The following is a 21,354-nucleotide window of genomic DNA, read 5'->3' as shown; positions in this document are numbered from 1 at the left end:
AACCACTTTTTATAATACATCTTAATAAGATGTCTTCCATTAGCTTTGTTTCTCTAGAGAACCATAACTACCTCAGCTATAAAAGGGTTATATTCCCTGCCTTGGCTACTCCCCTTCCTATTTTCACTTGGAGAAAGGCAGCTGCCATGTCATGAGGACACTAAACCATCCTATGGAGACTCACATAGAGAAAAAGAGAGGCCTCTGGCCAAGATCTCAAAAACAGCTCTGCCAATAGCCATATGAGTGAGTATGGAAGAGGATCTTCCAGAGATAGTCCTGCTTTGAGATGACTGGAGCTCCAACCTTTTTAGAGGCCTTTTTTGGTCTCCTTAGAGCTAAAACACCCATCTAAAATAATCAAGATTCCTGAATTACAGAAACTGTGAGATAATAAATGTAGTTTGTTTTAAATCACTACATTTTAGAGTAATTGATATAAAACAAGAGATAAATGATACACTCACTAGTATATATAGTTAGTGCTACATAGGCATTAAGTAAATGAATAGCATTCATTTGAAAAGCCTATTAAGTACAGACATTTGTAATACACACACACACACACACACACACACACACACACACAAGCTTATGGCATTTAAAACCTTTACACACTTGAATATACTCTTCAAATTTCTTTTCTAATTTAGCTATTCACTCTTTCTGTTTAACTTAGAATTTATCCCATATATTGACACTTAAAATTCCAAGGAATTTAATTCATTTTCTAGCTTTTAATAAGTTTTTATTAACTACTTGTTTTGTTGGTTAGTCTACTTATGTTCAATTGTTGCTAGTTGTTTTTTAAAAATATGATTTCTTTCACTTCCTTGAACATGCACCGCCTGATCCCACACGCTTTATTCATCCCTGTCTAAGGGTCTTACAGACCTTTTCCAGACCACTCTGCTCAAGCCCTGGGGATACTGCAGAAGCAGTAGAAGGCTTACCTTAGTTCTGAGCATGAGGCACGACCAAGATCAGCCAAGTCACTATGTCCTTAGTGGTTTATCTACCTAGGCCAAATCCCTCCTTTCTCTAATGAGTTTCATTCAAACCTCTGGAATGACCTAGACAGCCATACAATACTAACAATTAACTCAAACTGTTTATCCATTCCTAGGTTCTCTTGATGTAGTCTGAAATGAATTCCTTGATAAGTCAGTATTTCTAATTAAAAAGAAGACTGAACTATTTCTTGTAAAGAATACCATTATTAGCTTTCCTGGACTGTACTTCAGAGGAAGCTTTTCTGTTCTTATTGTCTTTCTTAAAGATTGTAACTTTTAAGGCACAGGCCTAACTGCATGTCTTCCTCACTCATGTTTGAACTAAAGGTCTAATCAGTTGCATCTAAAAAACAATGAAGTAATAATAGGTGTATTCTTTCTCTGGGAGAATTTTTAGTTAAAAAATACTTTTTTTCATACCTAAATACATTTACACTGGAAAGTATTTCAGAATAAGTTAGTCTTTACATTAAATTAAGAATTAGATAAATAATTTAATAGTCAAGAGAAGTACCTTTTTTATTCCCATCTTAAAAAAGAACAAAAGAATATTCATGATAAATGACATTACCCATCTTTGCTGAATAAGAGATTAGAGATAAAATGAATGGATGTGATGGATAATGGAAGAGATGCTATGAGAGGTATAACAGAATCAAAGGTAAATAAAAGGAGTGATGGGTAGCACTGAAATGAACAATTATAACTTACAATTGTTTCATGGCTTTTTCAAGTAAAGCTTATTGGTTAAAATCCAGAGACCACCAGAATACCCAGTTTAAGAGAATTATATTAAGTAAAGTAAGCCAAGCCCAAAGAAACATAGGTCCCATGGTTTCCCTTATTTGCAATATCTAGTATGAGTCAAGCAGAAAAGGTCAGATAATGTGATGTTAGGAAAATGATATGTATTTTAATGTTTTTTTCTTTCATGCATTTGTTTCTAACGCATTTATAAGATGATTTCTTTGTTGCTTTGTATGTCCCTCCCCCACAGTATAACCCCTGCTTTCACTATATTTGATGTCGGTATAATTTGTAGAGGAGATGGGGAAAAACAAGTCGTTTAAGGATACAGGTGGACCTGTTACAACAATGAGAAGTTTAAGTTGTCATTTCGAAAACGAACTTTACAACTTTGGTGGGGGGGGGGGGGTGGGGTAGGATTGGGTGGAGGGGCAGGGGGGGAAAGGCTGGGAAGGGATGTGAAGAGTAAACAAAGGAGGAGGCTGCTTGATAAGAAATGTACTCATTATCTTGCCCATGTAATTGTAGCCCCTCTGTACAGTATGTTCACAAAAAATAAAATTAAAATTAAAAAAAAAAAAGAATAAGTTCAATTAACTTACAGCAAAACCTGGAAAAAAAAAAAAGAGAATACCCATATATACACCTATGATATCAGTTGCTATTCCTCTAAACCCAGTTAACCCATTTCCTCTGTGGGGGCTTGAAATTTGGGCCTGGGCTCTGTCCCTCAGCTTTTCAGCTCAAGGCTAGCGCTCTACCACTTGAGCCACAGTGCCACTTCTGGTTTTTTAAGAGTCTCAATACTCGATAGGAAATGGATTCATTACCTTGCTCATGTGACTGTAACCCCTCTGCACAGCATCTTTACAATAAAAAATATATACTAAAAAAAAAGAGTCCTATGGACTTTCCTGCCCTGGTTGGCTTTCAACCATGATCCTCAGATCTCAGCCTCCTGAATAGCTAGGATTACAGGCCTGAGCCACTGGCACCCAGCTTTAAAATATTTTTGAATATTTATTCTCTATGCAGTTATTGATCACAATTAAGGCACTGCTAATGATACCAAAGTAAATATAAGAAACAATGAAGAAACAAGGTATTCCTTTCCAGGTATAAAACAGCCTGATTTTGTTGAGGCCACAGGCTCAATAGATCAGAGCAGGAGTTGGGACAAACTATGACTCATAAGCCAAATCTAGTGTACTATCTATTTTTTTGCTTTTTGAGACCTCAACTTATTTTTTAACATTTTAATATTTATTATTATTATTATCCTTAAGTAGTTGTACAAAGACATTCCCATTCTACAGAACAGTATATGAATATAAGGTTGTCTGACAACATTGTCACCCATCATTCCTAACCCATCCCTTCTCTCACTCTTTTTAAAAGTTGAGATTAGGTGATTACACAATCACCTAAATTTCACATATTTCACAGTATTGTGGAATAGTGATACTTAGTTAAAGTCACAAGCACATTTTAACCTTCACAAGGCAAATTGTCATTATCATGGTCTATAAAGTTTGTGAATTCTATGAGCTTTAACAATATAAATTATTTCTTCCACATCGGGTGATGTTTACATTTCTTTCCTTTTGCTTAGTGCAAGCTGTTCCCTCTTTCCCTATCATTCCTCCCTTCCCATCGCTGTCTTTGGGTTGCTTAGCTCTTTTTCCTCTATGTCCAATGCAGCTGATGGGACCCTCTGTTGTATGTTTTCCCATTTCCCACTTATTCTGTATCCTCCTCCTGGCTTCCCTCCATTGCATGCTTATGTATACCATATATATGGTCAAGAACAGGGAGTCATTTAGTAATGATATAACAAAATGAGTGGCTGTCCTTTGTTTCTCTAGTCCTGTTTACTTTGTCATATCTTCTTGGATTTTGGCTTTAGCATCCACATATCAGGGAGACCATATGCATTTGTCTCTTTGCTCTTGGCTTACCTCGCTCAAAATGATTTGCTCTAGTTCCATCCATTTCCCTGCAAATGCCATTATTTTGTCCTTTCTAATGGTTGCATAATATTCCATTATATATAGGTACCACAGTTTTTTGATCCACTCATCAGTAGTGGGGCATCTGGGTTGTTTCCAGATCTTGGCTATTGTGAACAGTGCTGCAATGAACATGGAAGTGCATGTGTCCTTGTACACTGGTTCCTGTTGCTCAGAGTAGATGCTTCGGAGTGGTATGGCTGGGTCATAGGAGAGGTCTATATTTAGCTTTCTGAAGTACCTCCAGCCTGCTTTCCAAAGTGGTTGTATTAGTATACATTCCCAACAGCAATGCAGTAGGGTTCCTCTTTCTCTGCATCCCCTCTAGCATGTGTCATTGGCTGAATTTAGGATGTGGGCCATTCTGGCTTGGGTAAGCTGGTATCTCAGTGTTGTTTTTATTTGCATTTCCTTTACAGCCAGGGATGGTGAACATTTCCTCATGTGTTTCTTTACCATTTCTATCTCTTCTTCTGAGAAGTCTCTTTTAGCTTCCTTGCCCATTTCATGATTGGTTTGTTAGATTTGTGAGGGATTAGTTTCTTGAGTTCCCTGTATATAATGGATATTAGGCCCTTATCTGATATATTGCTGGTTAATATTTTCCCCCAATTAGTTGGCTTTTTTTCTAGTTTGGTTGCTATTTCTTTATCTGTGAAGAAACTTTTTTTTTTTTTTCCAGGGCTGAGGACCGAACCCAGGGCCTTGCATGCCAGGCAGGTGCCCTACCGCTGGGCTAAACCCCCAGCCCTCTGTGCGGAAACTTTTTATTTTAAGGTAGTCCCATTTTTCGAGTCTCTCCCCAATTTGTTGTGACCCTGGGACTCTGTTTAGGAAGTTCCTGTCTGTGCCTATAAGTTCAAGTGTCTCTCCTACGCTGTCCTGCAGTTGTACTATCTATTTTTACAAAGACAATTTTATTAGAATGTATTCAAATATTGTCTATAGCTGATTTTGAACTTCAACAATAAAAATGAGTTTCTATGACAGAAACCAAAAACGTTTAGAGTATTTACTCTCTGGCCATTCACAGAAAATGTTTGCAGATCCCTACTTAAGCAAAGAAAACAATTCACTATAATGAGCACTTGTAACACATGTATAACACAAATATATGAATTAAAACTGTACTAAGTGTACAATGAAAAATTCACTCCAAAATTGAAATTAAAACTTCATAAACCTCTTGTTTTAGACTTTTTTAGGTCCCCAAATCTACAAATTCTACTGCATAGTTCTGTGAAATTCATTCAGTTGGAAGCACAAGAGTGGTACATAAGTCAGTCAATACCTTTTGTAATGTAAGGTAGCACATTTTCAAATGAGTTTGTAATTATCAAATAAAAACCAGTCTTACCTCCCCCCACACACAAGAAATGTACTCATTACCTTACTCATGTAACTGTTACCCCTCTGTACAGCATCTTTACAATAAAATAAAATAAAATAAAAACACAAAAAAAGTTGTACTCAATTATTTTAGAAAGAACTAAGGAATGACAGGATACACGACAATTTCTTCAACTATACTCCAGTTTCAAAATGCATGCTAGGTGTATGCTGCCATCTGGAATAACGAAGAATTACTTTATGTTCCACTTAAAATCTACCTACTAACACTTTCAGCAGCTTCAACCCCAATGGATAACTATTTGTAAAAACCATCCAATGTTCCATCCTCCCCATGGGTAAAGAGGAAGACAGGGCTTTTAGCCAGTACCATACACATAACTAAATGTTTCACTGTCAATCACATGATACTCAGCCATACTCAGGTAATGAAATACCAAAAAAAGTGAAGGAGTAAATGGCAATATAACAACTTGCGAATAGGGAGAAAAGCAAAAGACAAGCTAAGTGTGAGTGATTTTGCAATTAGGAAAAAACAAAAACAACTGCAGGAGCATACATTTCAATGGTTATAAAAAGGAAGAAGAAGCCGGGCGCTGGTGGCTCACGCCTGTAATCCTAGCTACTCAGGAGGCTGAGATCTGAGGATCGCGGTTCAAAGCCAGCCCGGGCAGGAGAGACCGTAAGACTCCTATCTCCAATAAACCACCAGAAAACTGGAAGTGGCGCTGTAGCTCAAGTGGTAGAGCGCTCGCCTTGAGCTGAAGAGCTGAGGGACAGCGCCCAGGCCCAGAGTTCAAGCCCCACAACCGACAAAAAAAAAAAAAAAAAAAAAGGAAGAAGACTGTTTCACCCTCTGTTCATAGTGGCCTTTTTTTTAAAAAGTAATTTTCTCATAATGTCCTTATTGATGCTGCCAAATACTCAGATGCTATAATGACTACTTCTAAATTTCAACCTTGTTAACAGTGTGATAGACAAGAAATGTGAAAGTTTGGGGTAAACAGGTAAGAAACACCATTAGCTACTACTAATATCTACTAATATTTTTTCTTGTTACAAATAGACAAAAAGGTATGAATTCAAATGTCCCCTGAAAGTATTTTAAAGAAATGCTACCCATAAACCTCAAAATTTCCCATCCAGTAGATGTCTAAAGTCCTAAGCATAAACACTAATTGATATTTAGTATACTCACATATAACTACTGAATAGTCCAGAGTTATGCTTTAACAGTTATTTGTGTATATTTTATAATATACTAATATCATGTATAACCAATGTACATGGTACACTTTGCTTTCTTAAAATACATTTATAGTTGTTATACCTAGTTTATAATTTGTTTTGATCACTGTTAAAATTGTTACTTATTTTGAATAAGGAGTGAAACTTGTAATTATATTCTCAATACAAATGGTTGGGATTCCAGGTTAGTATTCTCTAATCTAGAGCATGATTTCTTGAAAGGATATTGACACAGGGACCTGTAACAAGTTTATATGTTATAGTCAATCTAAAATATAACCAGTGGTATCATGTGAGCACAAACAAATGTAATTTCACTGATCACAATATATTTCAAACATGAGAGAGCACTATCTCCAAGTAATAATTTTATAAAAGTATATTCACTAAGTGAAAATTCATGAATTTAAGTAAAAATATCTCCAAAGAAATCCTACAAATTGTCATTCAACTATTGGAATTTAAAATATACCCATACATATGAAGTATTTCTTCTCATAATTTATATGCCCTGGTATTATAATTTCAATAAATATGTAGAACAGTATAAAAGCTGACAATTTGGAGAACTATTTAAAGTACATAAAACGAATCATATGTAGAATAATCATCATTCAAGAATATTTAAGTGATTATTTTACAAAGATTTGCTATGAACCATCTATTGCAAAGTGTACATATATAATACTGTACAGATTATGCACTGGTGCCAAATCACAACTTGAAAATATTGTTGCTTACAAATTAAATTTTAAGACTCACATTGAATTGGAAAATTTAGGGTTCTAACTTTTGTCTAAAATGACACAAGTAAAGTTTTTTTAAACATGTCTTTGAGGGGAAAGTAGTAGTTAACTATCTAAAGTTAACTATAGATGTTTTATAAGTACACTACACCACAGACCCAGACTTTTAATTCTAAAGTACCAATTTCAATATAAAGTTCAGATACAAATTCCAATAATGCATAAGTGTAATGAAACAAAATCTAAGACTAAATTTTACACCCTTGCCTTGCCCTGCAGTCTCATTTCAGAACAGATTTATTTCATGGTTACATCTCTCCTACAATAATGGAGTTGAATGCATCTCTCCTCACAGATGACTAGACTGATCAATTTCTTTAACAAGCCATATGGATGGTAGCATGGATTTGTAGTCAAAGAGACATTGTCAGTTTACACACCAGCTGGACTTGTCAGTAACCTTATTGAATGTACAAAGGAAGAATGCTTCTATCAGAGGGGTAAGGGCTAAGCTGTCATAGAAGCATGCAAGAGAAGTCTGAGACATACGCTGTTTGACACAGTCCATCTAAATGATGTCCAGCTCAGAAAGTGTTCTGGTCTGATTTCTTCCAAAAGCACTTCTTGCCTCTCTGGTAAGATGATGGTGTCAACCTGTTTTGTGTTGACACTTTTAAGCATTTCAGTCACATAACTGATTCTCAGTGCTCTCATTTATGTTCACTAAACAATTCTTGTAATTATAATTTGGCTGCCCTAGGACGTGGCAACAGTGAGAGGATAAGTTAGTTGCTATCTCTAATGTACAGTGTCCTTCCCATGTGGATATCTTAAGCCTGATTCACACATCAGAGTTATGACTGCAGTTGGTAATCAGTCTACCTCCTGAGAGGTGACAACTTTGCTGACAAGTCAGGTCCTGTGACCCTGATGGAACCACGAACTACTCACTGAGGCCACACTCACCCACTGCCACCAAAAGCCAAGGATTTCCTATGGAACTCCTATAAGGCCAATCAGGACAGAGTAGCATAGAGAAATATACCAAAAACTTTAAGAAAGCTCATTTGATCATATGTTGGTAAATTCAACTTGGTCGGTTATTCATCTTACATCTAAGAATAAATTCATTACAACATATGTCTATCTTATATGTTCCCTAGCTGTATTAATCTTTTAAAAATAAACTAAAATAATAAAATGACTGCTAATGACAGCCTGAGTTAGACAATGGAGGTGACTACAGTCAGTTCTTCCCATTTTGTTTCTCCTCTTGGTCTTAATAATCAGCATTGGCTATTATGAAAGAGGCCATTCCCTTTCATTTGGTCTTACAGTCTCAGTTCATTACTTACATTGGCTCTATTAAAGCACAGGCCACCACTGTAACAGTACAAAATGTGATTTTTTTTTTTTACATCAAATAAAATAAGAAAGCAGTAAGGAGACCACCAACCTGAATCTCAGAAAACAAATTCATGGCATGAAATTAAAAGACAGTTTCTATCTTTTGCGGGAAAATCTAGGTACATCAATAGACAGGGCTGTGTGAATGTTTGCTTACTTATGCATTCTGGAATAAAACAAAAACAGGAGTTCTGCTCTGTTCTGCTCTCCAACAACAATGAAGATCCCCTGCTTTTGTCATGTGCTAGCTCATGAAGATTAAGGTAAGGGGGGACTTGAAACTGTCGTCACAGCCTTGTAGGACAAGTAAACACAGTTGCTGAGCCACACTTGTGGATTACTGTCATATACTAGGCCCCCACAATACCTATAATCAGTTTTTTCACTTCTTCAGATTCTTTCAATTTATGCTCTATCATTCTTGAAGTGAGGCAATCAAAACTGGATGCAGGTGTTCCATTTGTAACTCCAACTTTTAAAAAACACTCTTGGTTTTCTTGTCTGCTGCTAAGCAACAGAATGACATTCTCACTGAGATGCTTGTCACGCCCCACTCTCCCTACTCCAGACATTTTTCCCCCCCCAAACAAAGGTAAACAAGAATCAAACTTTAAGACTAACCCAGACGGTTCTGGTAAATACAGAGGACTTAATCTTTTTTTTTTTTTTTTTTGGTGGGGGGTCCGGTTGTGGGGTCTGAACTCTGGACCTGAGCACTGTCCCTCAGCTCTTCAGCTCAAGGCTAGCCCTCTACCACTTGAGCCACAGCACCACTTCCAGCTTTTTTCTTTTTGCTTATGTGGTGCTGAGGAATCAAACCCAGGGCCTCATGCATGCAAGGTAAGCGCTCTACTACTGAGCCACCTTCCCAGCCCAGAGGGCTTAATCTTAAAAGGCACTTCTTCCATGCTTTGTTAAAAAGCAATTCTTGTGCCCTCCTTTAAAAGCTCTATCAGTGTGCTAGGGCAGCCAGGTAGGAATGAGGAAATTTAGGCCCATGGGCCATATTAGGCCAGAAAAACCATAATGGGACAGACTTGTAATATTTCCAGCCAGCTGCCCATACCTGACTGCCTGTATTCATAATTGTATATACTATGCAAATAATGTTATCAATATTCAAATGGCCATTGGTATGCAAATAATGTTATCAATATTCAAATGGCCATTGGCAGAAAAGTTTCCCCACCTCTGTAACAGAAACTTATTTACTTTCTCACATGGGAGACAAGAAGTGTGAGATCGGGTATAGTAGAGTTGTTTCTTCTAAGATCTTTCTTTTGGGTTTGCAGATGCCATTTTTCATGGGTGCCTTCACTTTGTGTGCCCTGTGTTTGTGTCCTAATCTCTCCTGACACAGACACCAGCCATATTGGATTACAACTCACCCTGAGGACCTCATTTAACCTTAATTACATCTTTAAAGATCCTGTCTCCCCGTGCAGTCACATTCTGAGGCACAGCAGGTTAGTACTACAACATAAGAATTTTAGGGAGTTACAATTCAGCCCATTAGACACTAGTTAAGAATAGATTGCAGATATTTGTCCATTTAGGGGTAATTTATGTTCCTAAGTAAAGGGTCATTATGTTTCCAACTTATTTTCAAATGGTTCAGAAAAACAATTATGCTTATAGTGGGGAAATCTGGGTAAAAGCATATGGGAAATGATCTCTCCCTTTGTCTCTGGTTTTCTTTTCTTTTAGATGAAGTCAACTTTTTTGAAAGTCTGAAATTGTTTCAAAATAAGGTTTTTTTTCTTTTTAAGATTTTCAGAGTTCAATGAATTACCTTAAATAGATGAAATGAAAGCCTTCTTTCATGAAAATGTATCATCCTAATGGTTCAAGAAATGTTTGCAATCAATGTTTATCATAATAAGAATGTTATGAATAAATAATGACCAGAGAGATGGAATCGAAGTTTGTAATTATTTCCTTCTACAAAGTAAAAGAAATCACAACTTTTTTCGTATCTCTTTGAAATTTCCATCTTTTCCTAGTTATTCACCGGAAAGGACTCACAAAATCAGTTAAAACAACTAAAACAAAGGAACACAATAAGCAGAGTCTAAATCTCAGCTCAAGGGCTTCCCAGCACAGGACATCTTCTAACTAAGCACAGATCAGAGGTGCTTCTGGTCCGGCATGCACTTGGAGCTTATGTACCAGTTCACTCTCTGTCTCATTAACGTAAAAGTATCTTATGTTCCTTATTAGGCATACATTTACTACTTTGCAACTGCAGGAATTAAAAACTCATGCCACTAATTCCATCAAAAGTTTAGGTTTATTTCTGGGTTCTCTATCCTATTGCACATTGTGTGTGTGTGTGTGTGTGTGTGTGTGTGTGTGTGTGTGTGTGTGTGTGTGTGTGTGTGTGTGTGTGTGTGTGTGTGTGTGTGTGTGTGTGTGTGTGTGTGTGTATTTCTGGGTTCTCTATCCTATTGCACATTGTGTGTGTGTGTGTGTGTGTGTTTGTGTGCGTGCATACTAGTACCATATTTTATTTTTTATATTTATTTATTTTTAACCATAGCGCTGTAGTATTACTTGTGATAAGGTACTATGGCATTTCCAGGATTGCTTTTTTTTTTTTTGCTCAGGATCTCTTTGGCTATTCAGTCTTTTGTGCTTCCATATGAATTTTGGGATTATTTTTCCTAGTTCTGTGAAGAACAATATTACACTTCTAATGAGGACAGCAGTAGCTTGCTTTTGTTAATATGGCAGTTTCACAATATTAATTCTGTCAATCCATGAAGGTTGGATGCATTTCCTTCTATTGGCTTCTTCAATTTTTTTTCAGTTTGTTACAATTTTCATTATAGAGGTGTTTTTAAAATGTTTTTTTCATCTTAAGTTTATTCCTATTATTTTTTGGTGGGACCTATTATATACAAATAATTTTCCTGAATTCTTTCTCACTGAATTTGTCAGGGATCTTGTCACTAGCATTCCAGAGTCCTGCTTATTACTAGAACTAACCAAACAAAGCCTTCTACCAAATGAGAACAGCCATAGACCATCCTTTAGGCGGTATTTTATACTGGATAATAATGTGCAGTACGTTAGTTACAATGTTGTATTTCCTTACCAATTGCAAATTAGAAAATGAATAATAGCAAGAGAATTCACTGTATTAGACAGAGGCAGCCAAACTACTACAATATCATTTTTTTCTATGATCTTAAAAATTTTACAATTTTAATTACATCAGCATAGCCATTCTAAATAGGGCTCTGTGCCCACTTGACAAATTATTACTCTCTTGGCACCTTAATTTCAACATTTATAAAATAAGAATGTTATCTATTCTCACTGGACTGGTTAAAGAATTAAATAATAATGCAAAATGTTGAGTTTCAGTAAGTTTGAAGCTTAAGTCTAAAATTTAGGTCTCTAAAGTCCTCTACAGAATTAAAAAAAAAATTATTTGGTGATACTGGGTATGAACTCAGGAGCTCACATGCAATTGTTTTACCACTTGGGCCATTCTTTCAGCCCTTCAAAGTCCTCTAAATCATTTTTCATTATGCACACAGACTTAACTCTTGCAAAATTAAATAAGATGTCTCATGTTCATTAATATAAATTGAAAATAGGTTTATGAAAGATAACACTATTATATATATAGATATATTTGACCTCTTGGGTTTATATTCCATAATATTCTAGAGTCAATATTTTGTAACACTAATTTTTGTTTTAGATTTTTGTAGAAGGTAGGAAAATGTATAAGCCAGACATGGTGGGCTGACCATATTTGCCCCAGCTATTAAGGAGGTCGAGATCAGGAGGATCACATGTACAAGCAAAAACTTAACAAAAATGCTATGTGGGTTGAATATACCTATAATCTCCACTATATGAGCAATGCAAATAAGAATATTATAGTCCAGACTGACCTAGACAGAAAATACAAGATGCCATTGAAGAAATAACTAAGACAAAAAAGACTGAAAGTGTGGCTCAAATGGTATAGCATTTACCTAACAAGAGAAAGACCTGAGGTCAACTCTAGTTGAAAGAAAGAAAGAGAGAGAGAAAGATAGAGAAAGCAAGAGAGAAAGAGTGAGAGAAAGAAAGAGGAAGGAAGGAAGAAGGAAGCTAGCTAGAAAGTAAACAGGGAAGGAAGAAAGAAAAGACAAAAGACAAATGAGTAAAAGTAGTTTTGGGAGCTGGGCACAGTGATATACACCTGCATATACACCAGTGATGTACACCAGCTACTCAGGAAGCTGAAGTCAGAGGATTAGTGGAGCTCAGTTTGAAGCCAATCTTTTATTTATTTATTTATTTATTTTTTGGGTCCGGTCGAGAGGCCTGAACTCTAGGCCTGGACACTGTCCCTCAGCTCTTTAGCTCAAGGCTAGCGCTCTACCACTTGAGCCACAGCACCACTTCTGGCTTTTTTCTTTTTGCTTATGTGGTGCTGAGGAATTGAACCTAGGGCCTCAGGCATGCAAGGCAAGCGCTCTACCACTGAGCCATGTTCCCAGCCCCATGAAGCCAATCTTTTAACATAACAACAATAAAGATAAAAGTGGCACTAGTAATTTAAAAGCAAACAATACGTCCCAGAAAGTTCAATTTCATTCATTATTTTTCTTCTTACACTTCCTTAGAGAAAGTGGAGACACTTAAAATCAGCTGGGGCTACTTTTGTGGGAGATTTAGAGAGAGGCCAATTGTCTAAATCTTGGTTTCTCATTCTCCAATTGCTCCTACTACTAACATCATTAAGTGTAAGATTTAAGAAGAAGGAGGTGAATAAATGCTTGAGTGACAAGGGGGAGTTGTTCACACACTGACAGGAAAACCAGGGCAGTCGCTTCTTCTTGGTTTCAAAGAAGCCAGATAATTGTTGCTAATTGTTTTCTCCTGTGAGTTTCTTTGTGCCCACTGGAGCCTGGGATGATTATCCAAGAAGGAAAATACAGAAATGAGTGCAAGTTTAGGGAGAACACCTAACAAACACAGTGGGAAGCATTACAAGTAAACCCTGCCTGGTTAAATTTTTCTCAATTTCAAAATTTCCAGTTATATCACTTAATTTTATTTTTAAATTTTATTGTACATCAACTATAGATAAATGAAAAACAATACTATAAACTTTTCACCACAACTAATATTAGAAACATTGTTTATCACTTTTATGGCATTCTAGCAGATGGCTTATATATTTAATAGAAAGTATCATAGGACACCACTTAAATTTTATCTAATTTATTCACACATTGACTTTACAGCTATCTGTAAGCAACTGAAGGAAATTATCTACACTTTGGTAAAAATGTATACATTTCCACTCTTGATACTTAAAATCTCCTCAGTCTTGATAAATCATACTTTAAAAAAAATATAGTGATATATCATAAGTCTCAATAGGCAAATTAATGAAAATGCAGACTAATGACTAGCTGACAATTCCATCATGATAATATGTAACATTTCAAAAGTATCTTATTGGACACATTTTCACAAATCATCACAAATGCAATATGCCTTACCAGTTTAGATTTGAGAATGGAGAGTCCTAAAAGAAAAAGATTTTTTTTTGGATCCAGTCGTGGGGCCTGAATCGGTGCCTGGGCGCTTTCCCTCAGCTCTTAAGCTCAAGGCTAGCGCTCTACCACTTGAGCCACAGCGCCACTTCAGGCTTTTTTCTTATGTGGTGCTGAGGAATCGAACCCAGGGCCTCAAGCATGCAAGGCAAGTGCTCTACCACTGAGCCACCTTCCCAGCCCCAAGAAAAAGATTTTATATCCCCACGAATAGTGAATCATTTGATCACAGAACAATAAAAAATAAGATGATAATCTTGATTCAGTATTTGAGAACACTTCTTTTATCCTGGGAATCAGATTTGTCACCGACAAGGCTATAACTAATACTATGGTATTCTTCCCATCAAACTAGTTTATCTCTTGAACTCTAGCTAAGTGGTACTTAAGTCAATTCTACTACTAAAAAGGAAAATGCCATGAGAACTTTTAAAAGGGGATTATATTTAAAAATTTTAATTTATATTATTTCCCATTTATTCAAGTTATTCCAAATCAAATAGTTTCCTAATTCACTTTGCTAATTTGGTATAACATAAAGCTGATAAAATAGAATGAAAACATAGATCAATCTCATTAAGGACAACAAAAGTGCACATGTAAAAACCCTTACAAAGGATTTACATGAGTCAAGTACTGTTTTACATACTTTTAATCTTATACTTAATGATATTAGTAGTAGGAGCAATTAGAGAAAGAGAAGGAAAGATTTAGGCAATTGGTCTCTCTCTAAACCTCCCAAAGAACTGGCCCTAGCTGATTTTAAATGTCTTTGCTTTCTCCAATGAAGTGAAATAAGAAAAACAGAATGTATGAAATTGAATTTTCTGGGAGGCATTGTTTGCTTTTAAATTACTAGGGCCACTTTTATTTATTTATTTTATTTTATTTTATTTTATTTGAGAACATACTGTACAGAGGGGTTACAATTACATGGGCAGGATAATGCATACATTTGCCACTTTTATTTTTATTGTTGCTAAGTTAAAACAGTGTGTGTGTGTGTGTGTGCACGCGTGTGTGCGCACGCACACATGTGCATATGCACACACACACATTGGTTCAAGGGCTTAAACTCAGGGCCTGGGTGTTATCCCTAAGCTTTTGTGCTCAAGGCTAGCACTCCACCACTTAGACCACAGCTCCATTTCTGGCTTTTTGGTAGTTAATTGGAGATAAGAGTCTCACAGGCTGGCTTCAAACCATGATCCTCAGATACCAGCCTCCTGAACAGCTAAAATTACAGGTGTAAGCCACCAACACACAGCCAAGGTCTAAAATTTTAACATACATTTTATAAAGTATTCTCTATTAAATAATGATAATAAAGCCTACTTATCAGAAAGTAACACCAAATACCATATATAACAAACACAGGGAAAGATCAACCGTGAAAATGGCAATACTTCCCAAGGCTATCTACAAAATCAATGCGATATCAATCAATATTCCAACCTCATTCTTCAAGGAAATAGAAGAGGCAATACAAAAATTCATATGGAACAATAAAAGACCCTGAATAGCAAAAACGATCCTTAACAGAAAGAACAGTGCTGGAGGACTATCAATACCAAATTTCAAAACAGCTTGGTACTGGCACAAGAACAGACCTCAGGACCAATGGAATAGAATTGAAAATCCAGAAATGAACCTAAAGACCTATAGAGCCATCTAATCTTCGATAAGGGAGCTAAAAAAATAGAATGGAAGAAAGACAGCCTCTTCAGTAAATGGTGATGGCAAAATTGGTTAGTCACTTGTAGAAAACTAAAGCTAGATCCTTATATATCACTCCAAATGGATCAAAGACCTCGGTCAAAGCAGACACTCTGAAAACATGACAGGATGGAATAGGAGAAACCCAAGTCTCCTTGGCACAAGCCGAAATTTTCTTTTTTTTTTTTTTTTTTTTTGTCGGTCATGGGGCTTGAACTCTGGGCCTGGGTGCTGTCCCTCAGCTCTTCAGCTCAAGGCGAGCACTCTACCACTTGAGCTACAGCGCCACTTCCGGTTTTCTGATGGTTTATTGGAGATAGGAGTCTCACAGTCTCTCCTGCCCGGGCTGGCTTTGAACCGCAATCCTCAGATCTCAGCCTCCTGAGTAGCTAGGATTACAGGCGTGAGCCACCAGCGCCCGGCTCGAAATTTTCTTAATAGAAACCCTAATACACAACAAATCAAAGAAAGGTTGGACAAATGGGACTGCATGAAATTGCAGAGCTTCTGCATGGCAAAGGACATAGCTAGCAAGATCAATAGAAAGCCCATGGCTTGGGAGAAGATCTTCACTATCCATACAACAGACAAGGGTCTCATATCTAAAATATACCTGGAACTCAAAAAATTAAATCCCCCAACAACAAATTCTCCAAGAAACAACTGCCCAATAAATAAGTGGGCTAAAGACTTAAAGAGAAACTTCTCTGAAAAAGAAAGAAGGATGTCCAATAGACACATGAAGAAATGCTCAACCTCCCTAGCCATAAAAGAAATGCAAATCAAACCAATATTGAGATACCACCTCACCCCAGTTAGAATGGCTATAATCAAGAATTCTAATAACAGATGCTGGAAGGGATGTGGACAGAAGGAAACCTTACTACATTGTTGGTGAGAGTGTAAACTTGTTCAACCACTTTGGAAAGCAGTATGGAGGTTCCTCAAAAGACTCCACATATATAGCTCCCCTAGGACCCAGCAATCCCACTTTTGGGCATTTACCCAAATGATCACAAACAAGACCATACTAAAGCTACCAGCACAACTATGTTTATTGCAGCATTATTTACCATAGCTAAGATATGAAAGCAACCCAGATACCCCTCAGTAGATGAATGGATCAAGAAAATATGGTATATATACACAATGGAATTCTATGCTTCCATCAGAAAGAATGACATTGCCCCATTTGTTAGGAAATGGAAAGACTTGGAAAAAATTATATTAAGTGAAGTAAGCCAGGCCCCAAGAAACATAGGTCCCATGATTTCCCTTATTTGCTATAACTAGTATATGTCTGAATCAAGCAGAAAAGGTCAGACAAGTTCATGTTAGGGGAATGAACCCCAAGATAAGTATTCAAATGTTTTTTTTCTTTCATACAATTGTTTCTAACATATTTATAAGATGATTTCTATGTTGCTTTGTATGTCCCTCCCCCACAGTATAACCCCTGCTTTCACTGTATTTGATGTTGGTATAATTTGTGGAGGGGAAGGGCAAAACCAAATCGTTTAACTAGGGATACAGGTGGACCCATTGCAACAATGAGATGTCCAAGACGTTATGTCGATAAACGAACTTTACAACTTTGGTGGGGGCAGGAGGATCAGATGGGGTGTGAGGAGAGTATGTGAAGGGGGGGATGGGAAGGGGAAACAAAGAGGAGACAACAATGCTGGATAAGAAATGTACTCGTTATCTTGTCCGTGTAATTGTAACTCCTCTGTACGGTATTCTCACAATAAATAAATAAATAGGAAAAAAAAAAACACCACAGTAAGCTATATGAGTTATCTGTTTAGTAAACTACTGAATTTCAAGTACCTAGAACAATGCCTGGCACTTAACAGGTACTCAGATATTTAGTGTATGAATATAAAATAAATAAAGAATCCTGCTACATTAGGAGTAACACTGATAAGAAAATCCAAAAGACATAAATAAAAGAAAAACTATTATAATACTTATAAGCATTTGTTATGGTAAGCAGAAACAGGTGTATTATTTTTAATTAAAATAAAATGAAAGGGAAAAACACCTGAAACTGTAACATGCAATAGAAAACTTTAACTAGAAAGATCTAGGATCTAAGTGAAAATACTGTTTCAACATGTTCTTAGATGTAAAATAAAACCTGTATGAGCAGATGAAACACATATTAGAGAGCAAAATGAAATGCAATGAATGCACTTTTAAGTAAACTCCTTGCTAAAAGACACTTTGAAAGAATGACCACCTTTCACTTCATATAGTAAAACACTCTAGAAAACTGCCCTTGATATCACTACTACCTATTAGTATTTAGTTTATGTTGCAGATATAATTTTACATGTAGTTTTAGTTTTCACAAATGACTCAATGAGATCTGTATCTTTATCACCCTCATTTTAGAAACAAGGAGATACTGATACCTTTATCAAAAAAACATTTAGACAGGCATTGGTCTGCTGTAGTGGGAAAGTCATTGGCATATCATTCTGGAAAAGTATTCCTCATTCATTCACTTAATAAATACTCAACAGATAGCCAATCTTTACTAAACTCTACTTCAGATGGAAATGTGGCAATGAAAAAGATAAACATTATACATCCTAATATTAGGAGATAGAATACAACCAAAAACTAAAAGTAACTTCAAAGCAAGAGGGATGAGAAAAAGGAATTAAAATAAACTAGGAGAGAAGTCACTTTCTGTGAGTATTCAAGAATCCATTTAAACAATGGAATGAGCTAGAAAAGTAAAATATTTAAATATAAATTATGAAAACTAAGCTGGGAAAACATTCTAGATAAGCAGAAAAGAAAAGTCCTGAGCTGGAACCAAGTACGGAATAGGTCAACATTCTTGGAGTCCAAGGATGAGATATGTGAAAGGAAGTAGGTGCTTACTAGAGGTACATATACGAACCCAACAACACCACTTCTAGGACTTTATTCTACAAAGATAGCCTGCATATTTAAAAATATGTAAATCTGGGCGCCGGTGCCTCACGCCTGTAATCCTACATACTCAGGAGGCTGAGATCTAGGACTGCAGTTCAAAGCCAGCCTGAAGAGGAAAGTCCATCCCTGAGACTCTTATCTCCAATAAACCACTCAGAAAACTGGAAGTGGCACTGTGGCTCAAGTGGTATAGTGCTCGCCTTGAGCTGAAGAGCTGAGGGACAATGCCCAGGCCCAGAGTTCAAGCCCCACAACAGACAGAAAAAAACAAAAAACAAAAAAACTGATGTACAGGGCTATATACATATACATGCATACACATAAAATAAGATATATGCAGGGGTGAGATTCCATGGTGTCACTCCTTTGAACAATTAACAGTTTAACAAAACAACAATGGTATTTGTTGTTGTTGTTGTTGGTGGTGGTGGTGTTGGTGGTGGTCGTGGGGCTTGAACTCTGGGCCTGGGTGCTGTCCCTGAGCTCTTCAGCTCAAGGTGAATGCTCTACCACTTGAGCCACAGTGCCACTTCCAGGTATGGGAAATTTTAACCCCAATGTCTGGTCATGGATATATTACACTATCCTCTCATTTCTCTAATTCATTCCCTGCAATCATTTCAGCTCACCCCAGCCTGCTGGCTCAGTTCACCTATTCACACACAAACAGCACAGTGTCACCAACATTTTGAATGAGGGGAAGAAAACATTTCCTTATACTTTAAAAACAATACATTCTAACTAAAAAATGACAGAACCAGCTCTAATATTTTCTTGTAGCTAAATGAACACAACTTTTATTTTAAAAATCAGAAACCACCTTAGAAACAATGAAAGGCAACTTAATATTCAGTTGACTGTTAGACTTGGAAAGCTGCAAATGAGTTATTCTTACCTCTACTTTTGTTCGATAAAGAATGAGTCGCTTCAGGCTGCATAATTTGGCAATGTGGTTGAAAGCTTGAGGTGGCAGTTTATCACATGATGAGAGATTTAAGTCCTGAAGATTTGGACACATCTCAGAAATAACTTCCAAGCAGGTTTCATTAAGGAAGTGGCTGCAAGACAGTTCAAGACGTACTAATTCAGATCCGCAACCCTTCAGAAACCTGTGAAAACAATACTCCATGTGAATTTCATAAAATTCAAACATATTTTTCTAAGAACTCTGAAATTCCATCACCTCTTAGCAAACATGTTTAGAAAAAATGTATTTCTATTAGAGAAAATATAACTTGTTTCGCTTAAATTTCCATTCACTGCATACTGAAAGATTTATGGTTAGGCTAAAATAAATCAACTTGAGAAGATAAAATGGATTCGCATTATATAAAGTCGGATAATGCTAACTGGAAAGTTCAAAAAGCAAAATACATACTTTTACTTACCTGTAACTTACTCCTGAGTTGGTAAACCGAAAAAATAAAACTGTAAACTCTTCAAGAAAACTTCCCCCTAAAACGTCCCTACTCGTTAGTGGGTAATGCATTTTGCATACTGCATACAAAATGACAGCTTTAATTAAATGATCTCAAAACATTCAACTAGCTTTCACTCAATTCAGAAAATTTCTAATTGGTTTAAATGCCGTTACCATTTAGTGACTGACCTGCTTGCTGTTGAAACCATTATGAAACATTCGATTGTAGTTTCTCATAAAATACGTAAGAATACTCTAAAATGAAGGACACAAAATGCTTGAAACCAGAGTACTTATCATAATTACAATTGGAAGAAAAACAGTTCTGTCCATAAACTATCACCTGAAAACAATCTAAAAGTAAACATGAATCTAGGAGTGTTTAAATCTATGAACTTTTATTAGCTAACTAAGCAAGTCAAATTGCAAACAATGTACCAATTATTCCAGCCTGGGTCTCTTGACATAACCTTGATATTGGTGCCATGTCAGCAATATTAACACTATTAATTTATGACGTAGCATTTTTCTCACATAATTTGAAGAGCTGACAACGATATACAAAATATAGTTGAAATAAATCATATCACTTGTGTAAATAGAGGAACACTAAACTAGAAGTCAAAAGATGGATCCCACCCCCTTACCTCTGCCTAGCAATGATGTGGGAACAAACATTCACCCTTGTCTCAGCATTTCCCCTGCTGTAAAAGTCAGACTTGAACAGCACTGAACAGCACCAGCCTTGTGGTTTTTCACTATCAAACAGTATGTGGAAGCAGTTTGCAAGGTCAAAGTGCCCAAACATATTCAAATATAGGCTAAATATTAACTAGCATAAATGTAAACAATAACAAAATTAGTTGTTATAGGTTCAATTACTGCAAATAACATAGTAGATCATACATATTTATTTACAGCTGAGCTTTTTTTTTTTTTTGGGGGGGGGGGGGGCGGGTGGTCCTGGGTCTTAAACCGGTCTTGGGCCTGGGTGCTGTTTCCTAGCTCTTTTTGCTCTAGGCTACCACTTTACTACTCAAGCCACCGTACCACTTTTGGCTTTTTCTGCGATTAATTGGAGATACGACTTTCGTGAACTTTCCTGCCCTGGATGGCTTTGAACCACAATCCTCAGATCTCTGCTTCCTGAGTAGCTAGTGCTACCAGAACCCGCCCAGATGA

General features: G+C 36.5%; 1 protein-coding gene across 3 annotated transcripts in view; it reads right to left on the bottom strand.

The window, feature by feature from the left end:
* Fbxl4 (F-box and leucine rich repeat protein 4) overlaps positions 1 to 21,354 on the bottom strand; it is a 67,844-nt gene that overhangs the window by 15,129 nt on the left and 31,361 nt on the right. For 2 of the 3 annotated variants that reach the window (XM_042679574.1, XM_042679576.1), the window contains exon 6: positions 19,648 to 19,861. In XM_042679574.1, coding sequence (XP_042535508.1) covers positions 19,648 to 19,861 — 214 coding nt within the window. The remainder of the gene's footprint in view (positions 1 to 19,647; positions 19,862 to 21,354) is intronic. The other variant, XM_042679575.1, reaches the window with a different exon arrangement.

This window comes from Dipodomys spectabilis, unplaced genomic scaffold, assembly GCF_019054845.1.
Source record: "Dipodomys spectabilis isolate Male_0828 unplaced genomic scaffold, ASM1905484v1 ptg000053l, whole genome shotgun sequence".
In the NCBI taxonomy this organism is placed as follows: domain Eukaryota; kingdom Metazoa; phylum Chordata; class Mammalia; order Rodentia; family Heteromyidae; genus Dipodomys; species Dipodomys spectabilis.
This window is presented reverse-complemented; position numbering and strand designations above follow the sequence as displayed.